The 21,827-nt window shown below is 44.5% G+C and overlaps 1 protein-coding gene across 3 annotated transcripts in view; it reads left to right on the forward strand.

The window, feature by feature from the left end:
• Window positions 1-16,198, forward strand: part of ADAMTSL1 (ADAMTS like 1) — a 555,547-nt gene extending 539,349 nt beyond the window's left edge. For all 3 annotated transcript variants that reach the window (XM_077345150.1, XM_077345149.1, XM_077345151.1), the window contains 4 exons: window positions 406-613; window positions 5,606-5,715; window positions 9,272-9,492; window positions 11,487-16,198. In XM_077345150.1, coding sequence (XP_077201265.1) covers window positions 406-613; window positions 5,606-5,715; window positions 9,272-9,492; window positions 11,487-11,593 — 646 coding nt within the window. In that variant the 3' untranslated portion in view covers window positions 11,594-16,198. The remainder of the gene's footprint in view (window positions 1-405; window positions 614-5,605; window positions 5,716-9,271; window positions 9,493-11,486) is intronic.
• Window positions 16,199-21,827: the final 5,629 nt, after the last annotated feature.

Below are 21,827 nucleotides of genomic sequence, written 5' to 3' on the forward strand. Positions count from 1 at the left end.
TTTCCAGTTGAATTTCCACTGTCATCACACAAAATATCTATTTTGCTGGTTTTAAAGCTAATATCATCATGAGCAGGGGAAGCACTGCATAAATATTTCTCATAGTGTAGTCTAAGGAACATAATAGATTATATTTGTAAAGCCTTAAGAGGGAAAAAAAACTTGGAGAAAAAACTTGAAATAGTGGTTGAATTCCATAGTTGGATTCCATGTGATTCAAGAAGTTGCTGAATTTTATCGGTCTTATTGGCCTCTTGTACAAAAAAAAAATCTTCATTAGAAATGGCATTTAGGTGAGTGAAAAATGTGGGGGAAAGAGACTTATATTTTTGGAATATCATTGTAGCTCTCTTTTGGTTCTCTGCCCATAATTCTGCCTCACTGTCCACCTTGTTCCCCACTTAGATGGATGGTGACATCCTGGTCCCACTGTACGCAAAGCTGTGGGGGAGGAATCCAAAACCGGCGGGTGACATGCCAGAAACTGACAGCTACAGGCAACTCAGTCCCTATGTCCAATGATGCGTGCGCTCAGGTTGCCAAGCGACCTGTAGATACCCAGAGCTGTAACAGACAGTTGTGTGTGGAATGGGCCACTTCTGCTTGGGGACAGGTAAGAGCATACAATTCCCAGTCTTCAGGGATAACAAGGAGGCCCAGTTTAAAAGTATGAACAAAACATGTTTTTGCACTGGCTGACATTGTGCAGGTCATGCTCTCTCAGTGCCAGCATTTGGTAAAATGAGGATCACAGTCAGTCACCTCTCAAGCTTGGTGCCAGCATGGTATAGTAGTTAAGAGTGGCAGCTTCTAACCTGGCAAGCCCACTCTTCCACATGCAGTCAGCTGGTTGACCTTGGGTTCATCACAGTCCTAATAGAGCTGTTCTGAGCAATATCAGGGCTCTCTCTGCCTCACTTACCTAACAGTGTGCCTGTTCTGGGGAGAGGAAAGGGAAGGCGAATGTAAGCCGCTTTGAGACTCCTTCAGGTAGAGAAAAGCGGCATATAAGAGCCAACTCTTCTTCGTTAGATAACAAGTAAAATAAAAATGCTAATATGTTTTACACACTGAAAAGCACAATATAAATTTTAATAATAAATTACGGCAAATACAAGTTACTGGCTTTTTGATGACTTTGAACGCTTTTGTTGAAAGGACATATGAGTCTCAGTTTTATTATACACAGTATTTAGTTACGCTCGGTGCCAGAACTTGATGCCCACCGAGTGTTTTTAGAAAGTGGGCAAGGTAAGGCGAGGCTTCTGTTCAGCCACTGGAAATTTGACAGGCTATGCGGACTAAAGTATTGCTTTGGCTGCAGCTGCCCCCACAACACAAGGATCCTTACTATGGCAGCCATTTTGTGGCCACCTCCTGCAGCTGCCATTAAGCAACAGCCATTTTGTGGCTGCACCCACTTTGCTTTATCAGAAGTAATGCTCTTTCAGTACCAGATATTGATTGGCAAAATGGGGATCATAGTTACTCACCTCTCAGGCTTGGTGCCTGCTCAGTCTAGTGGTTAAGAGTGGCAGTTTCTAATCTGACGAATCAGGTTTGATTCTTTACTCCTCTTCCACATACAGCCAGCTGGGTGACATTGGGCTTGTCAGACTAGGTCTTTAAAAAAAAATTGCAGGAAGGAATTCAAAACAACTGAAGAAGCTGCACTTAAACCTATGATATTAAACACTACATAAACAAAGAAAATGAATAGTGCAATCTTCTAATACTATTGGAGTCAGTGTGCTTATCAGAGTCCTGCTTGGCTGGTGGAACTGATCATGCTATGGTAGGCCAATTCAAAAAGAATAGCAAAGTAAACACAGGCAGGTGGATGTACTTGTTTGGTTTCTACATTGCTAGTGTGCCTTTTTATAAACTACACTTACGGGGCTGATTTCTCTGCAGTTTCTCTACCTTCCCGGCGGGGGGGGGGGGGCTCTCGGGGCACTTGCAGTTTTTTACCCAATGGCACAAGAATATTGTATCAATATAATATTACAATGGTAGGTATAACAGGGTCTGAAATTCCTAGACTTCATGTTTTACAAAATAAGTCCCTGGCCTCTTCCTTATTTCTCCTCAAAGGAACAAGTTAAACAGTTACTTTCTAAACAAAATGAAAGCTTGGAAATTAACCCGTTACATGCGTTGTAACGACAGTATGTTGATATATATTTATATTCTAATACCAAAGGTTTTTTAAAACCGCTGCCACAAGAAGAGTGTCCGGGAAAACAGCAGCAATCCATTTGCTATTTTCCCCAAATGCTATTTTCCCCAAAACTTTGGTAACAGTTTTGGGAAAAGTTGGGGTGTGAGGGACAGGGAAATTCAGGAAAGTAAACAGATGCCTCATGATGCAGGAGGGAATCCCATTTCTCAACACCATTGATCCTGGGGCAGTTAACCCATATGGAAATAGCCATTTTCTTAAAGGAGAAGAGCCAGTACGGCTCTACCAGTCATGTTTATTCTAGAATTCCTGATGGAATCAGAAAGACCATTAATTCCCTCATTTAAAGACCTGTGCATCACCCAGAGATGACCACCACAATGTGGGCAACAGTCTGTTCTGAAGAACATTAGTTAGTTGGCCCCTTGCCTGGTATCCACGGCTTTCCAGGGAAATTAGATTTGTTGCTTTCAGTTAGCTGATTATAACTGTGTGTGGTGTGGGGGGGGGGGATTTTCTTGCTTTTGTGTATTTTGGAAAATGTTCACTCAGTCTTTGATTGAACTGTCATGCTGCATGCATTAGTAAGGATCTCATCTTTCCTCAAAAAGACATAAGCAAATTGTCCAATTTGTACTTTCTCTGGAATTTCAGGTAAGGTTTACGTAATGTGTGCTGTCTTCCAATTCCTTCACAGAGGTAGCTTTTGGTTTATATCATACCATGATGTCATATCCAGGCTCAGTTATCAAAAGTTGCTTGGATTCATCAACTGACCTTTTGGCTTTCTAATAAAATATTTCTCCAACCAAAGGCATGGGGGTGGGGGCTCTGTGTAAACCTTGAGCTCTGTGTAAACCTATATAGCTGCATTCCTATCCGGGACTACAAATTGATTATTCTGATTACAATTAGGAACAGATTACTGGCTATGGATCAGTAACATTTTGCTATTGTATCATGTAGTTCACCCAGGGGGACATCAGGTTCTTATTGGCCAAGTTCAATCACAACCTTTCTTAAAGTACAATGAAAATAAGCAGATTGTCTCAGTCCCCTCCAAAAATTGACCTTTCCTCCACTCCTATCTTTTAAATTTGATGGGAATATAAAAGTGGCCCTGGAGATAAGAATTTTGTGCAATCTTGAAATGATTCAGAGATTTCTTCATACTTGTGGTTAAAACCTTAGAGACTATGGACAACTATTTTGAATTCCAGGACAGGGGTAGTCAACCTGTGGTCCTCCAGATGTTCATGGACTACAATTCCCATGAGCCCCTGCCAGCATTCGGAATTGTAGTCCATGGACATCTGGAGGACCACAGGTTGACTACCCCTGTTCCAGGAGACAGCATGTATGATAAGGTATGGGTCTTTGGGGGGGCTATTGTGAGAAGTACCCTTAGGGATGTTGTGGCCCTTGACATGCCTAAAGCACCTCTTTAGATAGTGGCCCCAATGCACATATACTGGGTTGGATCTAACCTGTATGAAAAAGATGGCAGAATACCCTTTTACAATACCTTTTTACAAGCTGGGAATGATTGCATCTGTTTTGTACAAAAGCTAGGAGGAACTGATCCAACCTAACGTGTCTAGCAAAAGTAAGGTATGAACTGGTCCAGATAAGTGATGTTTTGCTATGTTAACGCCAAAGACCTGAGGTGAGTTTTATTTGAAATCTAAAGGAATACAGAAACTTATACAGATACATCTGTATTCAGTACAACTCTTGTATTCCCATACCAAGACCATATCCACAGTACATTAAACCCCTACTTCTGCTTTCTTAATAATTTGAACAATGTCAAAATGTCACCTCTCCAGGAGCAGGTCCAAATTCTATGGCCACTTACCCTGCGGTTTCCAAATCCTCCTTTCCAGCATACTTTTCTCCTTTTGGGAGGTCACAGTATTCCAGTGAAGAAATCAGGATTTGACTCCCCCCCCCCCCCATGGGTCACCATTGAAGAGGGAGGTGTAAAACTTCCTCTCTTACAAAGCGGCCATCCGTTTTTTTCAATGCAAGTCCATTCTTACGTTACTGAGCATGTGCCAAAACAATTTAAGACAGCATGCATGTTGGGAGATGGTGCAGATCACTTCCCAAGTAAGCTGCAGAATATATTAAGCAGGTCTGAGCCTCGCTTAAAAGTCCTGTTGTGGAATCCATGCCACAAATTCAAAGCATCAGGTTGGACTGTACTGTGGAAAGAGTCCATGTGAATTTCTCCTTCAATATTTGTAGATGTTACTTCACTACACTTTTGCTACTTACGTCCTAGCAATATCTTTTTCCTTAATGCAGCACTTTTCCTTCCTGGTTCTACTGAAGCAGTTCAGGATTATTGAAACCAAGCACCAGTCGCTCATAACTTGTTACAGTTAACTGAGGGGGGGATTAAATTCTTTAAAAAGTGACAGGTTTATTCCTGTTGAAATGTCCTCTCTTTATGAGGAGCTGATATACTACAGTTGTTATGTTTCCAGGACTTTGCAGTTAATCGTCTCACACTTTTCAATTACTCATTTTTAATGGAAATATGTCTGCCCTGGTTCTGTCTTATTAACTGCTCTCCTGTAAATTAGGATAATGATGAGATGTGAAATGTCCAGCAATGGGGGATAGAGTGCAATCTCCTGTGAGGATTGCAAGCTTCCACCAGAGGGTGGGTGGGTGGGTGGGTGGGTTGTGGTCTTTCACTACAGCACCAGCCTTTTTCTAGTTGATGGGTGTTGTTGTTTTTATTGTCAAGGATGCATTGATCAGACTTTAAGGTGCTACAGGAGACTATTCGTTTTGCTAAAACACATCAAGGTGGCTGCTTTCCGAGAGCCAGATTGGTGGTTAAGAGAGGTGGCCTCTAATGTGGAGAACTGATCTGATTCTCTACTCCACCACGTGCAGCCAGCTGGGTGACCTGGAGAGTTCACTCAGAGCTCTCTCAGCCTCACCTTCCTCACAGGGTGTCTCCGTTGGGGAGAGGAAGGAAAGGAGATTGTAAGCCATTTGAGACTCCATCGGGGAGTGAAAAGTGGGGTACAAAAAAAACCCCTCTTTTTCTTCTTCCTGGGATTAAACACTTGATCTATCAATCTGCGTATCTTGAGGTCTGCAGCAAAACACTAAGAGCTTCTCATTTGCAAGCAGTAAACCTTTTTATTTACTCTAAGAAGCACATGGGGACAGGGAAGGGCAGCATACAAAAATAAAATGATGATGATGATCCAGCCATGTATTTTTGTTGACCTGGTCCTTAAGAAACTCCTTGTTTCTGCAGCCCTGGGCAGACAACAGATACATGTTAATCAAGCCCATGAATAGTTTTCATGTATGGCTGATGGGTTACATTTGGTATGATGGTGGGGCACAAACAATGTAGATTTGTTCTACTAAATGTCTGATTTTCTTTCTTAACAGTGTAATGGTCCATGTGTTGGATCCAGACTGTCCGTGCAGCACAGACAAGTTTTCTGTCAGACCAGGGATGGGATATCTGTATCTGCTGACCAGTGTGGCTCCCTTCCAAGGTAAAACCCAGTGATCCTCAGACCTCAGTTCTAACCTAATGATATTTGTCTTTTGAATTTGGAGACTATGTTTTCTTTATCAATTTAAATTATTAATTACTGTAAACAGTTGCCTGCAAAGGTAAGATGTTAATTTACTCCCCCACCCCCACCCCAAAACGAGTAGCATCTTTTTCTGCCACGGAAGAGTAAATCATATATTTTAACAGCAAGGCATGGCCCCAACTGCAGATATCTAAATCTGCAGAGCCACTTCTGCAAACTTGGGGGAGCCTTCATATTTGTAGAATTTGCAGAAATGACTGGTGGGTTTTAAATCTCCCCCCCCCCAAAAAAAACAATAGCTTTTTCTGCGCCCACAAGGACAATGGGCTTCCCTCGTCTGTCCTGGAGGCCCCATGGTGGAGGTGTCTAAGAGCCACTCAAGTCCCATTCATGGTGGCATCCAGCAGCTGCTAAAGGCCTGGCAACAGCATCCGGAAGCCATGTTGGGCCCAACTGCAGTCGTGTCCAGAAGCTGCTCGAGACCTGGCTACAACAGAGGTGTCCAGGATCTACTTGAGTATCAGTATGGCTCCCTGACACGGACACTGCTGGAGCTGGACCAGTACATGTTATAACAACAAAACTGATTTTGCTAGAAAAGGACTGTGAGCAGGAACCAGTAGGGATCAGTATCCAAAGAGGAAAGCCCAGTGGTGCACTTAGAATGTGGACTTAATGCCTTCACATGGCAATGTACATTTCAAAGGTACACAGCCTGCATGAACCAATGAGCTAGGGCCCCAGATATTGACCACAAAGTTCAGCTCTGATCGTTCAGCTTTGACAAACATTACACAGGTAAAAGCCCCCATGATGATGGAAAGGATAGATTGGATGTAGCTTTGTAAACTGATATGAAAAATTCTGAGACAACCCAGAGAACAAGGACCTCATCTTTAAACCGCCCGTGGCGCCGCAGGCGCCACGGACTAAATAAAAGGCTAAGGGGTTCTGAGGCGGGATGTGTCCGTGATGAGGAAGGGTCCAAATTGGACCCTTCCTCTGGACAGACAATCGGAGGGACCAATTGGCAGGCGCGCAGCGCCTGCCAATTGGTCCCTCCGATTCCCACCACAGCAATTGCGAGCCGCGCGCAGCGCGGCTCGCACTTGCTCCCTTTGCCGGTGCCCTGGTGTGTCGGAGGCGCGAAGCGCCTCCGACCCATCAGGCCGGCCGCAAGGGAGTCCCCGGCAGCCGCGCAGAGCGCGGCTGCCGGGGGCTCCCTTGCGGCCGGCCTGAGGCAGCTCGCCGTCTCAGCCTGTTGACCGAGCGAGCCCGGGACCCCCCCGAGCCACAGTGCCATCCCGCGCCGCCTGCACAAGGGAACCGCCGCGGCCTCCCTCCTTTCCTCCCTTACTGCGCTCTTGCCCCACGTGCGGCGGTGGCGGCCTGGCTGGCTTGCAGGCGGTGTGCCGCTCCGCCTGCCCGCTTCGAGTGAAGGAAGCCGCTGGGAGCCGCTGCCGCTGCCGTGAAAGGACGCAGACAGGCGGGGAGACGAGCTGCATCGCAGCCCACAGGGACGGCCGTCTGGCCGAGCGTGGCGCGCCTCGCTTCCCCGGGGACCCTCCGGCCCGGCTTCGGTGACCGATCCTCTCCGCCCGCAAAGCGCCTCGCGATCCGCCCCCCTCTGCGCTCCATAACAGCCGTCCGCCCGCCGCCATTACCTCCAAGCCTTCAAGGCCGCAGGTCGCCGCTGCCGCTAACAAGACATCGCCCCCAGGCCCAGCCAGCCAGCAGCGGCCGGCGGGCGATGCTTCGGGACCGCCGCTGGCACTGATGCGACCCACCACAGAGCGCCAGCCGCCCAGCTCCCATGATGCCGGCTGAGGCTGCTCCCGGCTGCCGCGCACGCGCAGGACGCTCCGCTGCCGCCCATCACTGTTCGCCCACCGGACCCGCCCACCAGCAGCAGCCGGTGAGGGACACTTCGGCCCACCCGGCGGCGCCGCCGGCACACTCCACCACGCGGCCCAAGCTGCCCACCTCCAGTGCCGCTACATCCAGCAACTCACAGCCTGAGTGCCCAGCCAGCTTCCCAGCCGCAGCCCGTCCACTTCCTCCTGCCCTCCAGCATGCCCGCCGCTCGCCCCCCAGGAAACCAGGTAGGCCGCAAGGTCCCACCCCTCCCGGACGTCCCCGGACTTCAAGAGCCCCGCCGCACACCCGTTACGCCCTCATCGCGTGCCGTCCTAGCGCCCGCTGCATTTTGCCTGCAGTGGGCTTATTTTCTAGTCCTTCAATAAAAGGTAGAAATCCACATTCTGTCAGAGCTGTAGCAGAATGAGAGTTCAGCTATCCTCCCTTTCCTGACCCACCCACAAGATAATGGCTGTGCTAGTGAGGGAAAAGTAGGAGGGAGCCTACAGCAGGACATCTTTTGGCATCAGCCTGTGTCCCCTGCCGTTACCTCACAAGCTCACCATTATCATGCCAATCTATACTATCACTTCTGGTGCAAAACCAGAAGAAATGTCACCATGTCAGGACAAACACTCTAGGATTCACCCAAATCCTACAGTGTGATGGTGTTACTGTCAGTTTTACACCAGAAGCTACATCGTGCATTGGCATGATTCCAGTGCAATTGTCCCTTCCAAGAGCATTGTCTGGCTGCTGCTCTGAGATGATCTGGTAACTGAGGGGGGAGGAGAAGACCCTCAGTGAGCATATGCTTTGTAAGAGGAGGAAGTCATTTCCATCTCCTTCCCCTGAGAAGATACTTCCTGTAAGTCCTAGAAAACTGAGAGGGCTCTGTTTTCTATTTAGCCAGATAGGCTAATACAGATGAATGCCCTGGGGTCCAAGGATCCCAGTTTGAGGAACATTGCTCTCATTTATCATTCGGATTCTCCTATTTCTACTCAAGAGTACTAATCCAGTCTGTAGGCTTCATATTTCCATGGAAATGTGAATCTAATGAAATGCAAGTTCAAGAGGCAGGCAAATCAGGCATTTCTGAAACTGACCTTAGATGTGCTGGTTGGCTTGGATCTGTTTCCTTAAGCCTCCTCTGCATTCATCAGCTCAGCTGATAAGAGGATTTTTTTCCTGGTTTGTAAAATGAATAAATATGGGTCAAAGTAGTTTCCAGGTGGTTGGCTAGGTACACTAAGACAGAAAAGGAAACATTAGCTATCCCTCCTCTAACCTGTTCCATATAGGAAAATCCAGTTGCAAACAATTGCTATAGTGGACCGAGAGTACATGATCCAAAGATATGTGAAAGTAGATCAGTTTCTTGAAAATCTTGGCTTTTGTAAAAGCAAGTTTCTAGCTGTTAGGATTACAGAGAGATGCTTAAAAATGTGTAGAGGCAAAACCTGCTGAAATCTCAGAAGCTAGGGAAGTTTCTGCACAAATTTCTTGGTGTTCAGAACTGGAGTTTCGGTGCCCTCCATAACAACTTGCTATTCTCCATAAAAACATATAAATGTACGAAATCATATAAATGTGCTGTTCAATTTTTTTTTTTGCATGTTATTTAATGCTGTATTTTTCCTTTTGCCAAAAGGCCACTAAGCATACAGAACTGCTGGACAGATGCTTGCAGCGTACACTGGAGGGTCAGTTTGTGGACTCTGTGTACAGCTACTTGTGGGAACTACGGCTTCCAGTCAAGACGAGTGGAGTGTGTGCGTGTTCATACCAACAAACCTGTGCAAGAGCATTTGTGTTCCTGGAGACCAAGGCCTGCTAACTGGCAGCGCTGCAACATCACCCCATGTGAAAACAGTACGTCCTCTAAGGGGAACGGGATGGGGGGCGCCATCCGTTGTCGATGGAGCGATACTTCTCAGATCCGCTGATCCCGTGCATTGCATAAACGTTCAGAAACGACAGCCTGTTATTCTTGCTGGAGGAAACTCGGAGCTTGTTGCCAGGTTCCCCGAGCACTGAGCTTTCCGCTCCCTGCCAACAGTGTCTTTTTGAGACAGCCGCTTCCCTCAGTGATGGTAGCAGTTAAGCAGCACGCTGAATCAGCCTAGGTGACACCCACAAGCCAGATGGTGACTGTGCTGCTCTCAACTTCTTAATGGATCCAGAAGTTGGTGATGGCTGGTAACTGAGATGGCTTCATGAAATTTGTGAATCTGGTAACAAACAGGAGCCAACACAAGCCAAACAGAGCTGCCACGATTAGAAGCAGCATACTTTTGACTGTCAGAGGGAGAGGCAAGCCATAGCGGAACACAGTTGCTGGCCATTCAGATCTGCCTGGGCCGTGGTTGGATACCGTGTCTGGTCTGATCCAGACAGGCAGTTCTGATGCTCTTTTCATTTTGTTTGTTTCTTGTTGAAACAATCTCATAAGACCAGCAAATGTTGCCCAGTGAAGGTAGCACTTAATGACAGTTGCCTCAAGCCCCTTGGCTAGAAATTCCTTTGTGTTGGATGGATGGGCATCCCAGCTGCACCTCTGGCTGCCCTCTAGAAGTACCCTAGTATCCAACATTATACATGCCATGACTGGGGTGGAAACATAGGTGGAAACCAAAGCAAATATCATTTGGAATTAACGAGGAGAAAGTTCCTTCAGGCTGTAGAAGTGGAAGAGATTGTAAGGTAACAGCCCACTGGGTGTGTAGTGCTGACAAGAGTGTAAATAAGGCTAATTTCACTCCCAGAGTAACGTACTCTGAACAGTGAGACTGACAGCTGCAAGGTATGCAGAATTCCCAATCTAAAGGCTGATTGTTGTTAGTCACCTCCCCTGCCCAAAAACTGAAGGTGATGCCATGGAGCCAAGCCTTCACTTGTATATTTTAGCAGAAATACCTTCACATGTACGCACATCTGGCTTCCAGTTTAGCTCTACGATCGCTGGGGAAAGCTGTTCTTTGAATGCACAAGTACTTAAAGTTAGTTCACCCTATAGAGGTGGGCCTGTACAGGTAGCATATTTGATATGCATCTAATAGTACCATTCCACTGCTTCCCTAGAGTTCTGCTCTGGTTATGCTCAATAAAATTCTCTCACCAGTTGGCAAGACATTACAAAGGCATTATCTCTTTCACACAAAGCACAGCAGATTGTCATGTTAAATGGAACTGTGCATTTATCCTTTATGGAATAGTAATCAGAAGATACATTGTGGCAGGCTAACCCTAGTTGTTTGTGTCTTGAAATATGTTGAAAAAGTTAGATTTTCCTAAAGAAGGTTTTGATTTCCTAGAGATTCAGAGAATCTTCTGCTGGTACATTCCTTGTTCTTTGAGGCAATTCTTTCTCCTGTAGCTATGACTTTAAAAGAAGCTGTCTTGCCTGCCCCACACAGAGAACCTGTAGCTCCAGCAAATTACTATTGTACCTGTTTTTATTGCATTGGGCTCTTCTGCTTCAACTTCTGAGAACCGTTCAGCAGAGCAACCACCAATTTCTCCTTCCAAATCTATCCAGCACATGATCAACTGGCAGGTCCGGGGCAGCGTTCATCATCCTCTTTAGAGTCGTCAAAACCAGATCATAATCCTATGGCCCAAGTGGTAGTAAGGGAAGCTCAGCCTGACACACAATCCTGCGTTCCCTCCTCTCCGTGATCATTCATAGGTTGGGCTGTGACAAATTGGCCAGCATAATGGAGCCGTAATAAAACGAGACTGAGAGGAGAGGAAGAAAGCCAAGAAATGTGCCAGTTCTAAAACTAGCCAGAAAATAAGATCCAAAGCGAAAAGAGTTCAACGTTCCATTTTTACAGAATCCATTATTCTCTTCCCCCTTTTCCTAGTCGAGTGCAGAGACACCACCAGGTACTGTGAGAAGGTGAAGCAGCTGAAGCTCTGCCAGCTCACGCAGTTCAAATCACGCTGCTGTGGGACGTGTGGAAAAGCCTGAAGAAGGGCAGCGAACCCTGGGAGAAACTCCCACCAGCCTCACTCTGCCTTGTTGTGAGAAGGGCTCCGTGAGAGACAAGAGAAATCGGAATAGAATGGCCTCTTTCCCCATTTTTATTTATTTATTTTTCCTTTCCTCCCCCCCCCCTCCAATTTTTTTAAAACTGACCTTTTAACGGAATTGTTGTTTTTGTAAAGAACTCGACAGTTTCCCTTCGATGGAGGTTGGGAGACCGAAACGCAGCAAGTTGCAGTTCATTGTGAGGGTGGAGACTGAGAGTGAGAGAGGGAGAGGGAGAGGGAGAGGGAGAGAGCATCAAGACTAGCCCTCCCTAGAAGACATCAGGATGGACAAAAAGACCATGCTGAATGAAGGGTCCCTCTGAACACCAGGCTCAGGTGGCCAGTGTGTGAATCAGAGTGAGAGTCCATACATATGTACACGCAAGGGGAATTAAGGAAAAGGGGAAATAACAGAACGGAACCATGGAGTAAACTTACATTTGACTCTGGCGTGCATTATAATACAACACTGATGCAGACAGCCAGTGACCAAGTAGTAACTTGCCGTGACATGCTTGCCAACACCCAGTTATTCCCAAGGTGGAGAGAATTTTACCACATAACCTCGTGCCATCAGAAGTCAAAGGAAGCAGGGGAGGGAGAGGACTGGTAAAATTCTCCTCACTGCCTGACACGATGCTACGGATGAAGGGAGTGTGAGCAAAGAGTGGGAAGCTGCTGCTTGGTAAACTTTGTCTACAAGGAGTTTTAGCTATATTTTTCTACTGCGTTACAACCTGCCACTTCCTCATCTCAGGAGCAGGTGGCTTCTCAGAAGGCTCATTCGTTTAAAAGTGAGTTTGTAGCATTCTGAGAAGCAAACCAAAAGCTTTGGGTGCACCCAGACAAGCACAGATATCATTTTTAAAAATGTTCCTTGATCTCCCCACAGTCATATCTACGTCCTGTTTTCATTTTCACCTCTTCTAGTTGAAAACGGAGGTTGTTGTTTTTTAATCTTAATGAAAAGTGAATGTGTGCAATTGATGAAATGGGAGAAAAAGCTAAAGATGCAGATCCTAAAATAGCCCACTTCCACACAGCCAGCTTGAGGGGGCTGCTAACCAGTTAATTATTAAACAGCTAGAGAATTTTAAATGAAATTTGTTACTAGGATGAAAGAGCGTGTACATGAAAAAGAACATATTGGCTTTGTTCAAACATAATGTAAGATTCTGGTTTATTCTAACTGTGGTTAGTTGGTGAGAGCAGGGCCCATTCTGCACATATCAGATAATGCACTTTCAATGTGCTTTTGCAGCTGGAAAATCTACTTCTAAATGGCATTGAAAGTGCATTATCTAATGTGTGCAGAATGGACCCAGGGTTCAGCATTCAGATGATAACTCAAATCCTGGTTTATCTCAGCCTTATCTTCACTCTGTAACTGGAGAAAGCAGTTCCAGGGAACAAGCCATAATACCTGTATTCAAACATCCCGTGAAACCATGTAAGACTTAACTATGTTACTAAACCAACTTCAGAACATAGTTTCAGATGACGCTTGATTACTTATGATTCCTTGAATAACGCTTTTGCATAATGTTTGAACTAAGCCAATCAGGATAAACACCGTTTAAAATATATTTTATAATAACGAAAGAACACAAATTCCCAAATCCGTATCTTTATACTTCCCACTCCCCACCCTCCTGTGTGAACAGCAGTGAGCTGTTCATCTCTTTTTTCCTTTTGGTAAATGGGACATTTCTAGGAGTGTTTGCAAAAGCTAGGGCATTTCCGCACCAGTTTGGTGTAGTGGTTAGGAGTGCAGACTTCTAATCTAGCACTTCGATTCTGCACTCTCCCACATGAGCCAGCCTGGTGACCTTGGGCTTGCCACAGCTCTGATAAGGCTGTTCTGACCGAGCAGTGATATCAGGGTTCTCTCAGCCTCACCCACCTCATAGGGTGTCTGTTGTGGGGAGAGGAAAGGGAAGGCGACTGTACGCTGCTTTGAGCCTCCTTCAGGTAGAGAAAAGCGGCATATAAGAACCAACTCTTCTTCTTCTTCTATTAAATGTAGTGAAATGCTTACCTAATGTAGTTATTATATTCCGGCCCCTCTGTATGATGTCACCAACATCCAGCATCTGGGCAGTAACTGGCTGGCTACATCCTCCATTTTAAAGCGCAAGTTGGGGAATCTCATAAAGTGGATTCACCAACCTATTTAGCGCTAGCTACCAGAGAGCAACCAGCAGAGGGAAGGTATGGAGGCTCTAACGCACTAAAGGTGCCTGCCTCATTCCACCCTTGCACCCACCTCCCTCTCCCTTGTTCCCAGGAATTTCTTTTTAAAAATGGCTCACTTACTGGAGCAATGAATAGGCAGACAAGGGTGCAGGTGATACTAGAAATAAAAGAATTTGTTTTCAAAGTTGTAACACAACGTGTGCCTCTCTAAAGTTTTCTTAACCCCCCCCCCAAAAAAAATCAGGAACGAGATTAATTTTTAAAAGTATCAAAGGACTCGTGATCCCACAAGGGGTGGTGTTCAAAAAGCACTATGCATAGGCATTTCAACGGAGAAGTATGGATTTAAAAAAAAATTAGTGGGCATCGCGGTACCTTTAATACATGGAGAAAGGAGATTGGTTGCCTGGATTGATTGACAGGTGGAAGTGAGTCACATACAAGGCGTGTTGCTCTCTTCCACCATTTCCAGCAGCAGATGTGGAGGGTAAGAGGCGTGAAAAGAAGGCAGACAAAGGCGAAACAGCAAAAAGGTGAGGGGCTGGGAGATGCAATATGATTTAGCGCTATGCCATTCAGCTGGTATAACACTATTTTTTACTGATGTGCAGAAATTGCCCTAGAATCACGCAAACCCGGAACCTAATAATCACGTATATATGGACTAGCATGCTAGTCTGAAACAGGCACCCACATGTGTATTAAAGCAGAAAATGTGCAGTACATAGTGAGGCAGTAACTGCAGGCGGTACCTGTTTTACACAACGTGGCATGGTCGTATACCCCCAAACAGGACATCTGTAAAGGACTGGAATTAGCTTCTTTGTCATGGTTGAGTCTTCATCAGTTAATTGGAGCCGGGTTGCTGTACCAATAGCATCTCATTGCTTCAGTTGCAAGACTTTAACATCTGTCCTGGCATGAGAAAAAATGGATTTCTTTCCTGAAATGGTTCCCGTGGCCTTGACCTGACTGCTCTGAGCTCCTACAAGCAGACATACAATGGATGTTAGCAGCTTATTAGGGAACGCATCTTGGTGAAGCCTCCAGTTTTCAGACTTTAGTTAAGCAGCAGTTGCATAAAAGGGCTTGATTCTGGCTCAGGTGCCTCCTACGATGGGGTTCCGAGCTGGTGCTGCAGTAATAAAATGCCCTGAAGGTAGCATTGACAAACTGCAGCTTTTATTATTGCCGATGTATTGTTAAGAAAGCCTGGAGAGTCTCTAGGAAGGTCTCCGTCAAATCAAATTGCCTCCCCTTTTGGGTCATTCCAAAATGTGTCTGGTAGAGAATGCGCTCTCTCTTTAGTTGGGTCTCTGAGGTATTGTGTTGTTAGAAATCAATGCAGCGTTTATTTAAAAAAAGAAGAATGTTGTTCTATGTATGTAAATGTATCTTTTTGTGTATATTTATTAGAATTTCTTGTATAAAAAGTGCAATATGAATAATTGTACATTATGTTTGTCCAGATGAAACTATTGGGGGGGATCTAATGTGTGTTTTCCCTAGAGTGTTTTTTTATATCAATGATAATGTATCCTTCCCCCTTATTTTTAATAGCACTTGTGTTTAATCTTAAGTACATTTCAATGAATACAGAGTTAATTGCAGCATTTTGGAGGGAGGTCTTAAACATGCCGTTACAAATGGAACAAATGATGGAGTTCTCGATAAGAATAATTGATGAGATGTTCAGAAGAGTATCAGCTTCTGAATAGCTCTACTCATTTAGACGTTCACCTCCTTGATCCTTGTTATGAAATAACTGTGTCTTTTCAGAGACAATGTCCTGGATCCAGTGCTTTCTCTGTGTTTAGAGGCATGCACAGGTCTGTCAGTCTTACCTGTTCACTTTAGTGAAGAGGGAAGTTCCAGACTGACATCCTTTTTTAATTCACCTCCATTTAAGTGAACAGCAAAGCAATTGCAAGCAGAGGAGCTCCAAAAGAGCACCATGTAGACAACAGAGGTCCCACTCCTGCAAGGAATCCCTGGATTAAAGCAAAATAGTGCAATCCACTTCTTATCAAAATCAAAAACAGTGCCATTGGTTTTGATGGTGCTGGGTTGCACCCAAGGGCACTTGGTCACCCTGCCCCCTTTGCACACCTTGACTATGACCATGCACAGAGCACCTGCAGTAAGCCCCATTGAGACTTACATATTTGTAACTGTGCAAAGGCTTGCAGCCTATGAATGTAATTTCAAATATTTGATAATTTGTTAGTTGGTAGCATCATTGTAAGTTTATTAGGGTTGACAAATTACAGGAGGCGGCTTTCCTCCCCCTAAAAAAAAACTTGTTTATATAATTATTTTGTACAAATAATTCATCTTATTTATTTAATTTCTCTTGTCTGGCTGGTTCTTTATAAAAACTTCCAGAGCAGAGCTTTTGTGGTCACAAAATAGCTCTGTTGCCATTCTATTATTATACACCTCTGTTACATTATTCTCAAAAGTATAAGGTTTATTTTTAGGGTTGCAGTGGATCTGGATTGTACTCCTGGGCCCTGACCACATGTTCAGAATCCCACCCACACAAGGGGCTAAACACACATATCTTAGATATGCAATTCCAATTCTGGAAGAATGGAAGTTATAATTATGCATTCAAAGCCCATGCATATGGGGGGGGGGATAGGTGAATAGATCTATTTATAGATAGAACCTTGACCAGGAAAGAGTTAGGTCTGGTGAGGAGAGAAAGCTGTTAAACACAATGTTAGACGCAGATGCACAATGGATGTTAACAGCCTAGACTTGTAAAGAACACATCTTGGTTGTACTGTTATAACACATCTAAGACCTGGACATCTGTACTAAGAATGTCTGCACAAGGCCGAAGAACATTACATTTGCATGCCTAAAAGTGCCACCCTATGCTCCAGAAATCAGTTAGGTTTACACTGGAGTGATTCTGCATAGGCTTGCACAGTGAGCCACTGGCTGAGTATTAGCAATATCCTGCAATTGTTTTGTATTAGAGCCCTTAACAGCTACTGTTCTTTTTTGTTCCCACATCCTTCTCTCTTGTGTATCTCTCACTCTCTCTGATTTGCCAAGGTGTATGACTTGACTTTTCACAATACCAAAACTGTGGCATCACCAACTACAGTACAAACAATGAGATATATTTATGAATCTCTCCAGAGGAAATGGAAGGGTAATCAAATCAGTTCTCAGCAATGTTAATTCCAAACCAAATTTATTTTATTATTCGTTCATTCATTTGTTTGTTTATTATATTTATATGCCACTCAGGGTAGTTTACATTGGAACTTTCATAGTATAGTACAGTACAGCATCTTGGTTCGCAACACATAACATTTTTAACAGTAACAACTTGCTTCATCTTTTGTAATAGAGTATAATATATATACAACTTGGTTTTATCACTCCAGTTTAATGTTCAGCCATGGGATTCGATTTTACTGCACTGCTGATTCAGATTCTTCTTCTGTGAGTGCTGCTTGCTGGTGGGAGGGGCGTCTGGGCTCTGGTTGGTGGTAGGCTCACTTGCCTTGACCAAAAGCCTAGTGGTAGAGCTCCAGTTGGCAGGCCCTGTGGAATTGTTTTATTTCCAGGTGGACCTGAGTTAGCTGAATGTTTGTGAGTTGGCATGCTGTAAATGGTTTCCCCGTAGGGTTAGAGTTTGAATGGCTCCTCTGGCAATTCTCTAAACAATCATATCTTAGTAGCCATAGGCCTTGCTTAGATTTATAGTTCTATGTTCCAGGTGGGCTGAAGCTAAAGTTAACCAAACTTCTAGAATTTAATCATTCCAGCTGTTAGCTCTGTGCCACCTGGAATCTAAAGCAAAAGCCAGATCTATGGAGCCAAACATATGGCTGCTGAGGGGCAAGTAGCTAGGATGGATCACCTGCTCCCTAGCCTCAAAGAATGCTGTGAAATACAAAACCCAGTTAACTGTTATCGTCTGTGTTTGAAAAGAAGCTACCAAAAAAGTCCTGGCCCACTGTAAAGAAAAGAGGCTCACAGAACCTATGAGACATTATTTCTAAAGTTACATCTGTCAGCCATATTCAAAAGACGGGCTTCTGCTGCATCCTCTATTCAGTATGCAGCCTTACATTCCACTCTCAAACTAGATTTAGAGAGGAAGGAGAGAGTCAGCACCATATGAAATGAGTTCTCATTTGTTTCATGGTGGACTCTCCCAGTTGCTATAGATACCGAAGCAAAGATTCTGTCATGCTTGGCTTTAATGTTTTCAAAAAATGACTTGTTTTAACACAGAATGTTTGCTGAAATTGCCTATATGTATCACAAATTAAAGAGCCAGTAAGTCCCATGTGAATCACACTACCTTCATCTCAAGCACTTGAACCCATAGGAACTGGCCCTCATGAAATCTCCATCAGATTTATACTACAGATTTTCAACTGGTCCAATCTGAGATGTTTTCCTACAACACAGCAGTTTCCCACTTGTGATAAAATACATGGTTGTTCATCAAGCCTTAGAAGATTTAGGAGCAATGTATAAGTTACCTGCAAATTAATGTGAAAAAATTCTGGGGTGTGTTTGTTTTAACGAAACTTCAGCAGCCTACAATCTTGAGCATTGTGTTCATGTTTCCTGTAGATTCCAGATGCTATTGACGCCAGATTAAAAAGTATTCACAGAAGAGATGTTCACCTTCTCTGAATAGTTGCTGTAAGCAGAAGCGGTTTGTCATAGTAGTACGTGTAGTATGCACTTCAGGCCCTGTGGTTCCAGTGGCCCTGTGGGGCTGTATGATAGGGGGCCTTCGCACTGTGATTGTTAGGGGATCTTCATACTTATGTGGATTGCAGCCCACAAGGACAAAAAATGGGCAATATGCATGTGTGTTGCTAATTTGGCATGCATGTAGACCAAATGCTGCATACGTGTGAAGGTCCCCTTAGATACTGGGGTCCCACAAATCCTTAAACTGGCTCTGGTACTATGGGCCTCATAAATCCTTAAGCCGGATGTAAGAGATTTTGTATTAAAAATAATCTGGTTCAAATGTGCAACATATATTGTCCCAATGGTTAAAAATGAGTTGTTACACTTACATTTAATGAAAAGATATCTGCCCTGTGGGTCTATTTTAGTATCATATATTTCTAAGGGGAACTCATTAGAAAGAAGAATTACTGCTCCTCTAGCCTTTGATGAGTCTGCTGCTGCATATTGTTTGTTGAACCTTCTGCCCTTTGGAACTGGTTAAGTTTCATCCTTCAGGTGCGTTTCCTGTAATAAGAGAATAGCTGGACATTCTTTAGTGATTATATTACTTATTCAAGACCTTGGTGATTTAGGCCTCTCCAGTTTAGGGCGAGTATTTTATAGTTAGATGTGTTGCGAAGCTTATGACAGTGTCATTATAACATGCCAGCTGGTATAACATTAGACTCATCGTACTTTGATGAGTTGTTGCAACAAACAATGTTTTATTCATTTTTGAACTTTCCAAACTGTGTTCCCATTTTCTTCTTTGTTGCCATTTAAAGAATGAAAGCTTGAAACCTTAAACACCTGGGTTCTGACAGTACAAAAGACCATGTTAACAGCCTATATTAGAATATTGTGCAGAATGTAACAATTACAGGGTTGAATCCAGCAAGGATATTCACTTAATATCACTTAATTCATTTCCATACCAGAGCCTCCATCTTTCCACCCAATCAGGGTCCCTAAAGTGGCATACATAAAAATAATTAAACATTTCAACATTTGAAATTATAAAATAATTCAATGCAGACATATAAACACCACCAGAAACAGGAACAATGACCAAATGAAACAAAAAATGCATCACTCACTGGCAGAAGACACTGATGGATGGGTCACCATGAGGGGGGAGTTCCAAGGTTTTGACCAAGAAGGCGTGTTTGGGTCATCACCTGTCTAGCCCCAGATGGCAGGGTCAACTGAAGCAGAGCCTCCAAAGATGACTACTTTGAACAGGTGGGTTCATATGGGAGAAGGCGGTCCTTAAGGCTGTGTAGAGCAACCTTTTTCAACCTGTTGACTGTGGAAGAGCCCCTAAATACTCTTGAGGCTTCAAGGAACCCTGGAAATGATGTCAGCAGGCCATGCTTCCCAGCCACACCCGCAGAAGTGACATTATCACTTGCATTAACAGACAGGCTCAAGGAGATCAGGGCAGGAGGAGAGGCAGAAGATGGTTTAAGGTGGGAGTAGGTATGCTGGCTCATCTCCCTCCCAGGCACAGAAACCATGAGATAACTCATTCATGCTCAGGGAGGGGGGAGCAGTGTTCCCTAGCTATTAAGACAGGAGGGGAAAAGTCAGGAAGCCCCTACAGAGCTCTCATGGAACCTCAGGGGTCCATGGGCCCCTGGTTGGGAATCCCTTATATAGAGCTTTAAAGGTTAACATGAATTGAGCCCACAAACAAACTGGAAGCCAGTATAAATGGAACAAGAGTAGAATGGTCCCTATGCCCCACTCCAGGCAACACTCTGGCCACAGCATTCTGTACAAACTGCAGCTTCTGTACAGTCTTCAAGGGCAGCCCAGGTATGGGACATTGCAGTAATCTAATGTTACCAGGGCAAGCACTACAGTTATAAGATCTTTTTTGCCCAAGAACTGCATCTAGTTCAGTAGATGATAAAAGGTAACTTGGCCAAACCTGCCACCTGTTTAGTTTGAGTCCAGGAGCACCTCCTAGCTGTATATATGCTCCTTTAGGCAGAGTGCACCCCTATCCAAAGCAATAACCCATTTTTTGAGTCAGACCTTCCCCCCCACCAGTAGCACCTTCATCTAGTCAGGATTAAAGTTCAGCTTGTTAGCCCTCATCCATTCCAAAATTACCTCCAAGTACCTGTTCAGATGGGGAAGAACGTCAAAGAATTTTTTTGAACTCTGGTGTTGGAGAAAACTCTTGCGAGTCCCTTGGACTGCAAGGCGAACAAACCGGTCAGTCCTAGAGGAGATCAGCCCTGACTGCTCCTTAGAAGGCCAGATCCTGAAGATGAAGCTCAAATACTTTGGCCACCTCATGAGAAGGACTCCCTGGAGAAGAGCCTAATGCTGGGAGTGATTGAGGGCAAAAGAAGAAGGGGACGACAGAGAATGAGGTAGCTGGATGGAGTCCCTGAAGCAGTTGGTGCAAATTTAAATGGACTTCAAAGAATGGTAGAGGACAGGAAGGCCTGGAGGATCATTGTCCATGGGGTTGCGATGGGTCAGACAAACCTCACTCCTAATAACAACAACCTGTTCAGTTTCCAAAGTCTCTCTACAATCCACTGGTTCCTCAAAATAGAGCTACATCATCTGCATATTGGTGGCAATTCAGCCCAAATATCTAGAAAATCTCTCCCAGTAGCTTTGAATAGATATTGAAAAGCATGGGGGGGAGGGAATGAAAACTTGAGGAAATACACAGACCAAAGGGAAGAGCAGTAGTCTGCCAGCACTACACTCTGAAACCTACCTTCAAGGTAGGACCAGAACCACCAAGAAGTGATTCAGGAGATTACCAAGATCAATTGTAACAAAAGCAGCCAAGAGGTCCAAGAGAATTAACAGGGTTATACTCCCCCACTGAGTATCATTCACCAGGGTGACCAAGACCATTTCAATCCCAAACCAAGGTCTCAAATCACACTGGAATGGATACAAACAATCTGCTTCATTCAGGTATCCCTGAAATTGGCCAATCTCTACTCAATCAATCACCTTCCTCAGGAAGGATACATTTGAGATGGGCCATAGTTATTTATCTCTCCTGGGTCCAGAGTAAGTTTTTTTAGTGGTGAGAGAGGCATATACTGTCTTCTGTATCCAGTCTACCAGGATGGGCAAGGGTTGTACAAGCAGACGATAGGTCTCAGACTTCCAAGAATCCTGTTCACATCCTTGGAGTGCACAAGCTGAAAGCTATTGCTGCTCATGCTAAGGCAGAAAGGATGGGAGAGATTGTATCTTCAAAATATTGAGAGAAATGA

The sequence above is a fragment of the Paroedura picta genome, chromosome 7 (assembly GCF_049243985.1).
Source record: "Paroedura picta isolate Pp20150507F chromosome 7, Ppicta_v3.0, whole genome shotgun sequence".
Taxonomy (NCBI): Eukaryota; Metazoa; Chordata; class Lepidosauria; order Squamata; family Gekkonidae; genus Paroedura; species Paroedura picta.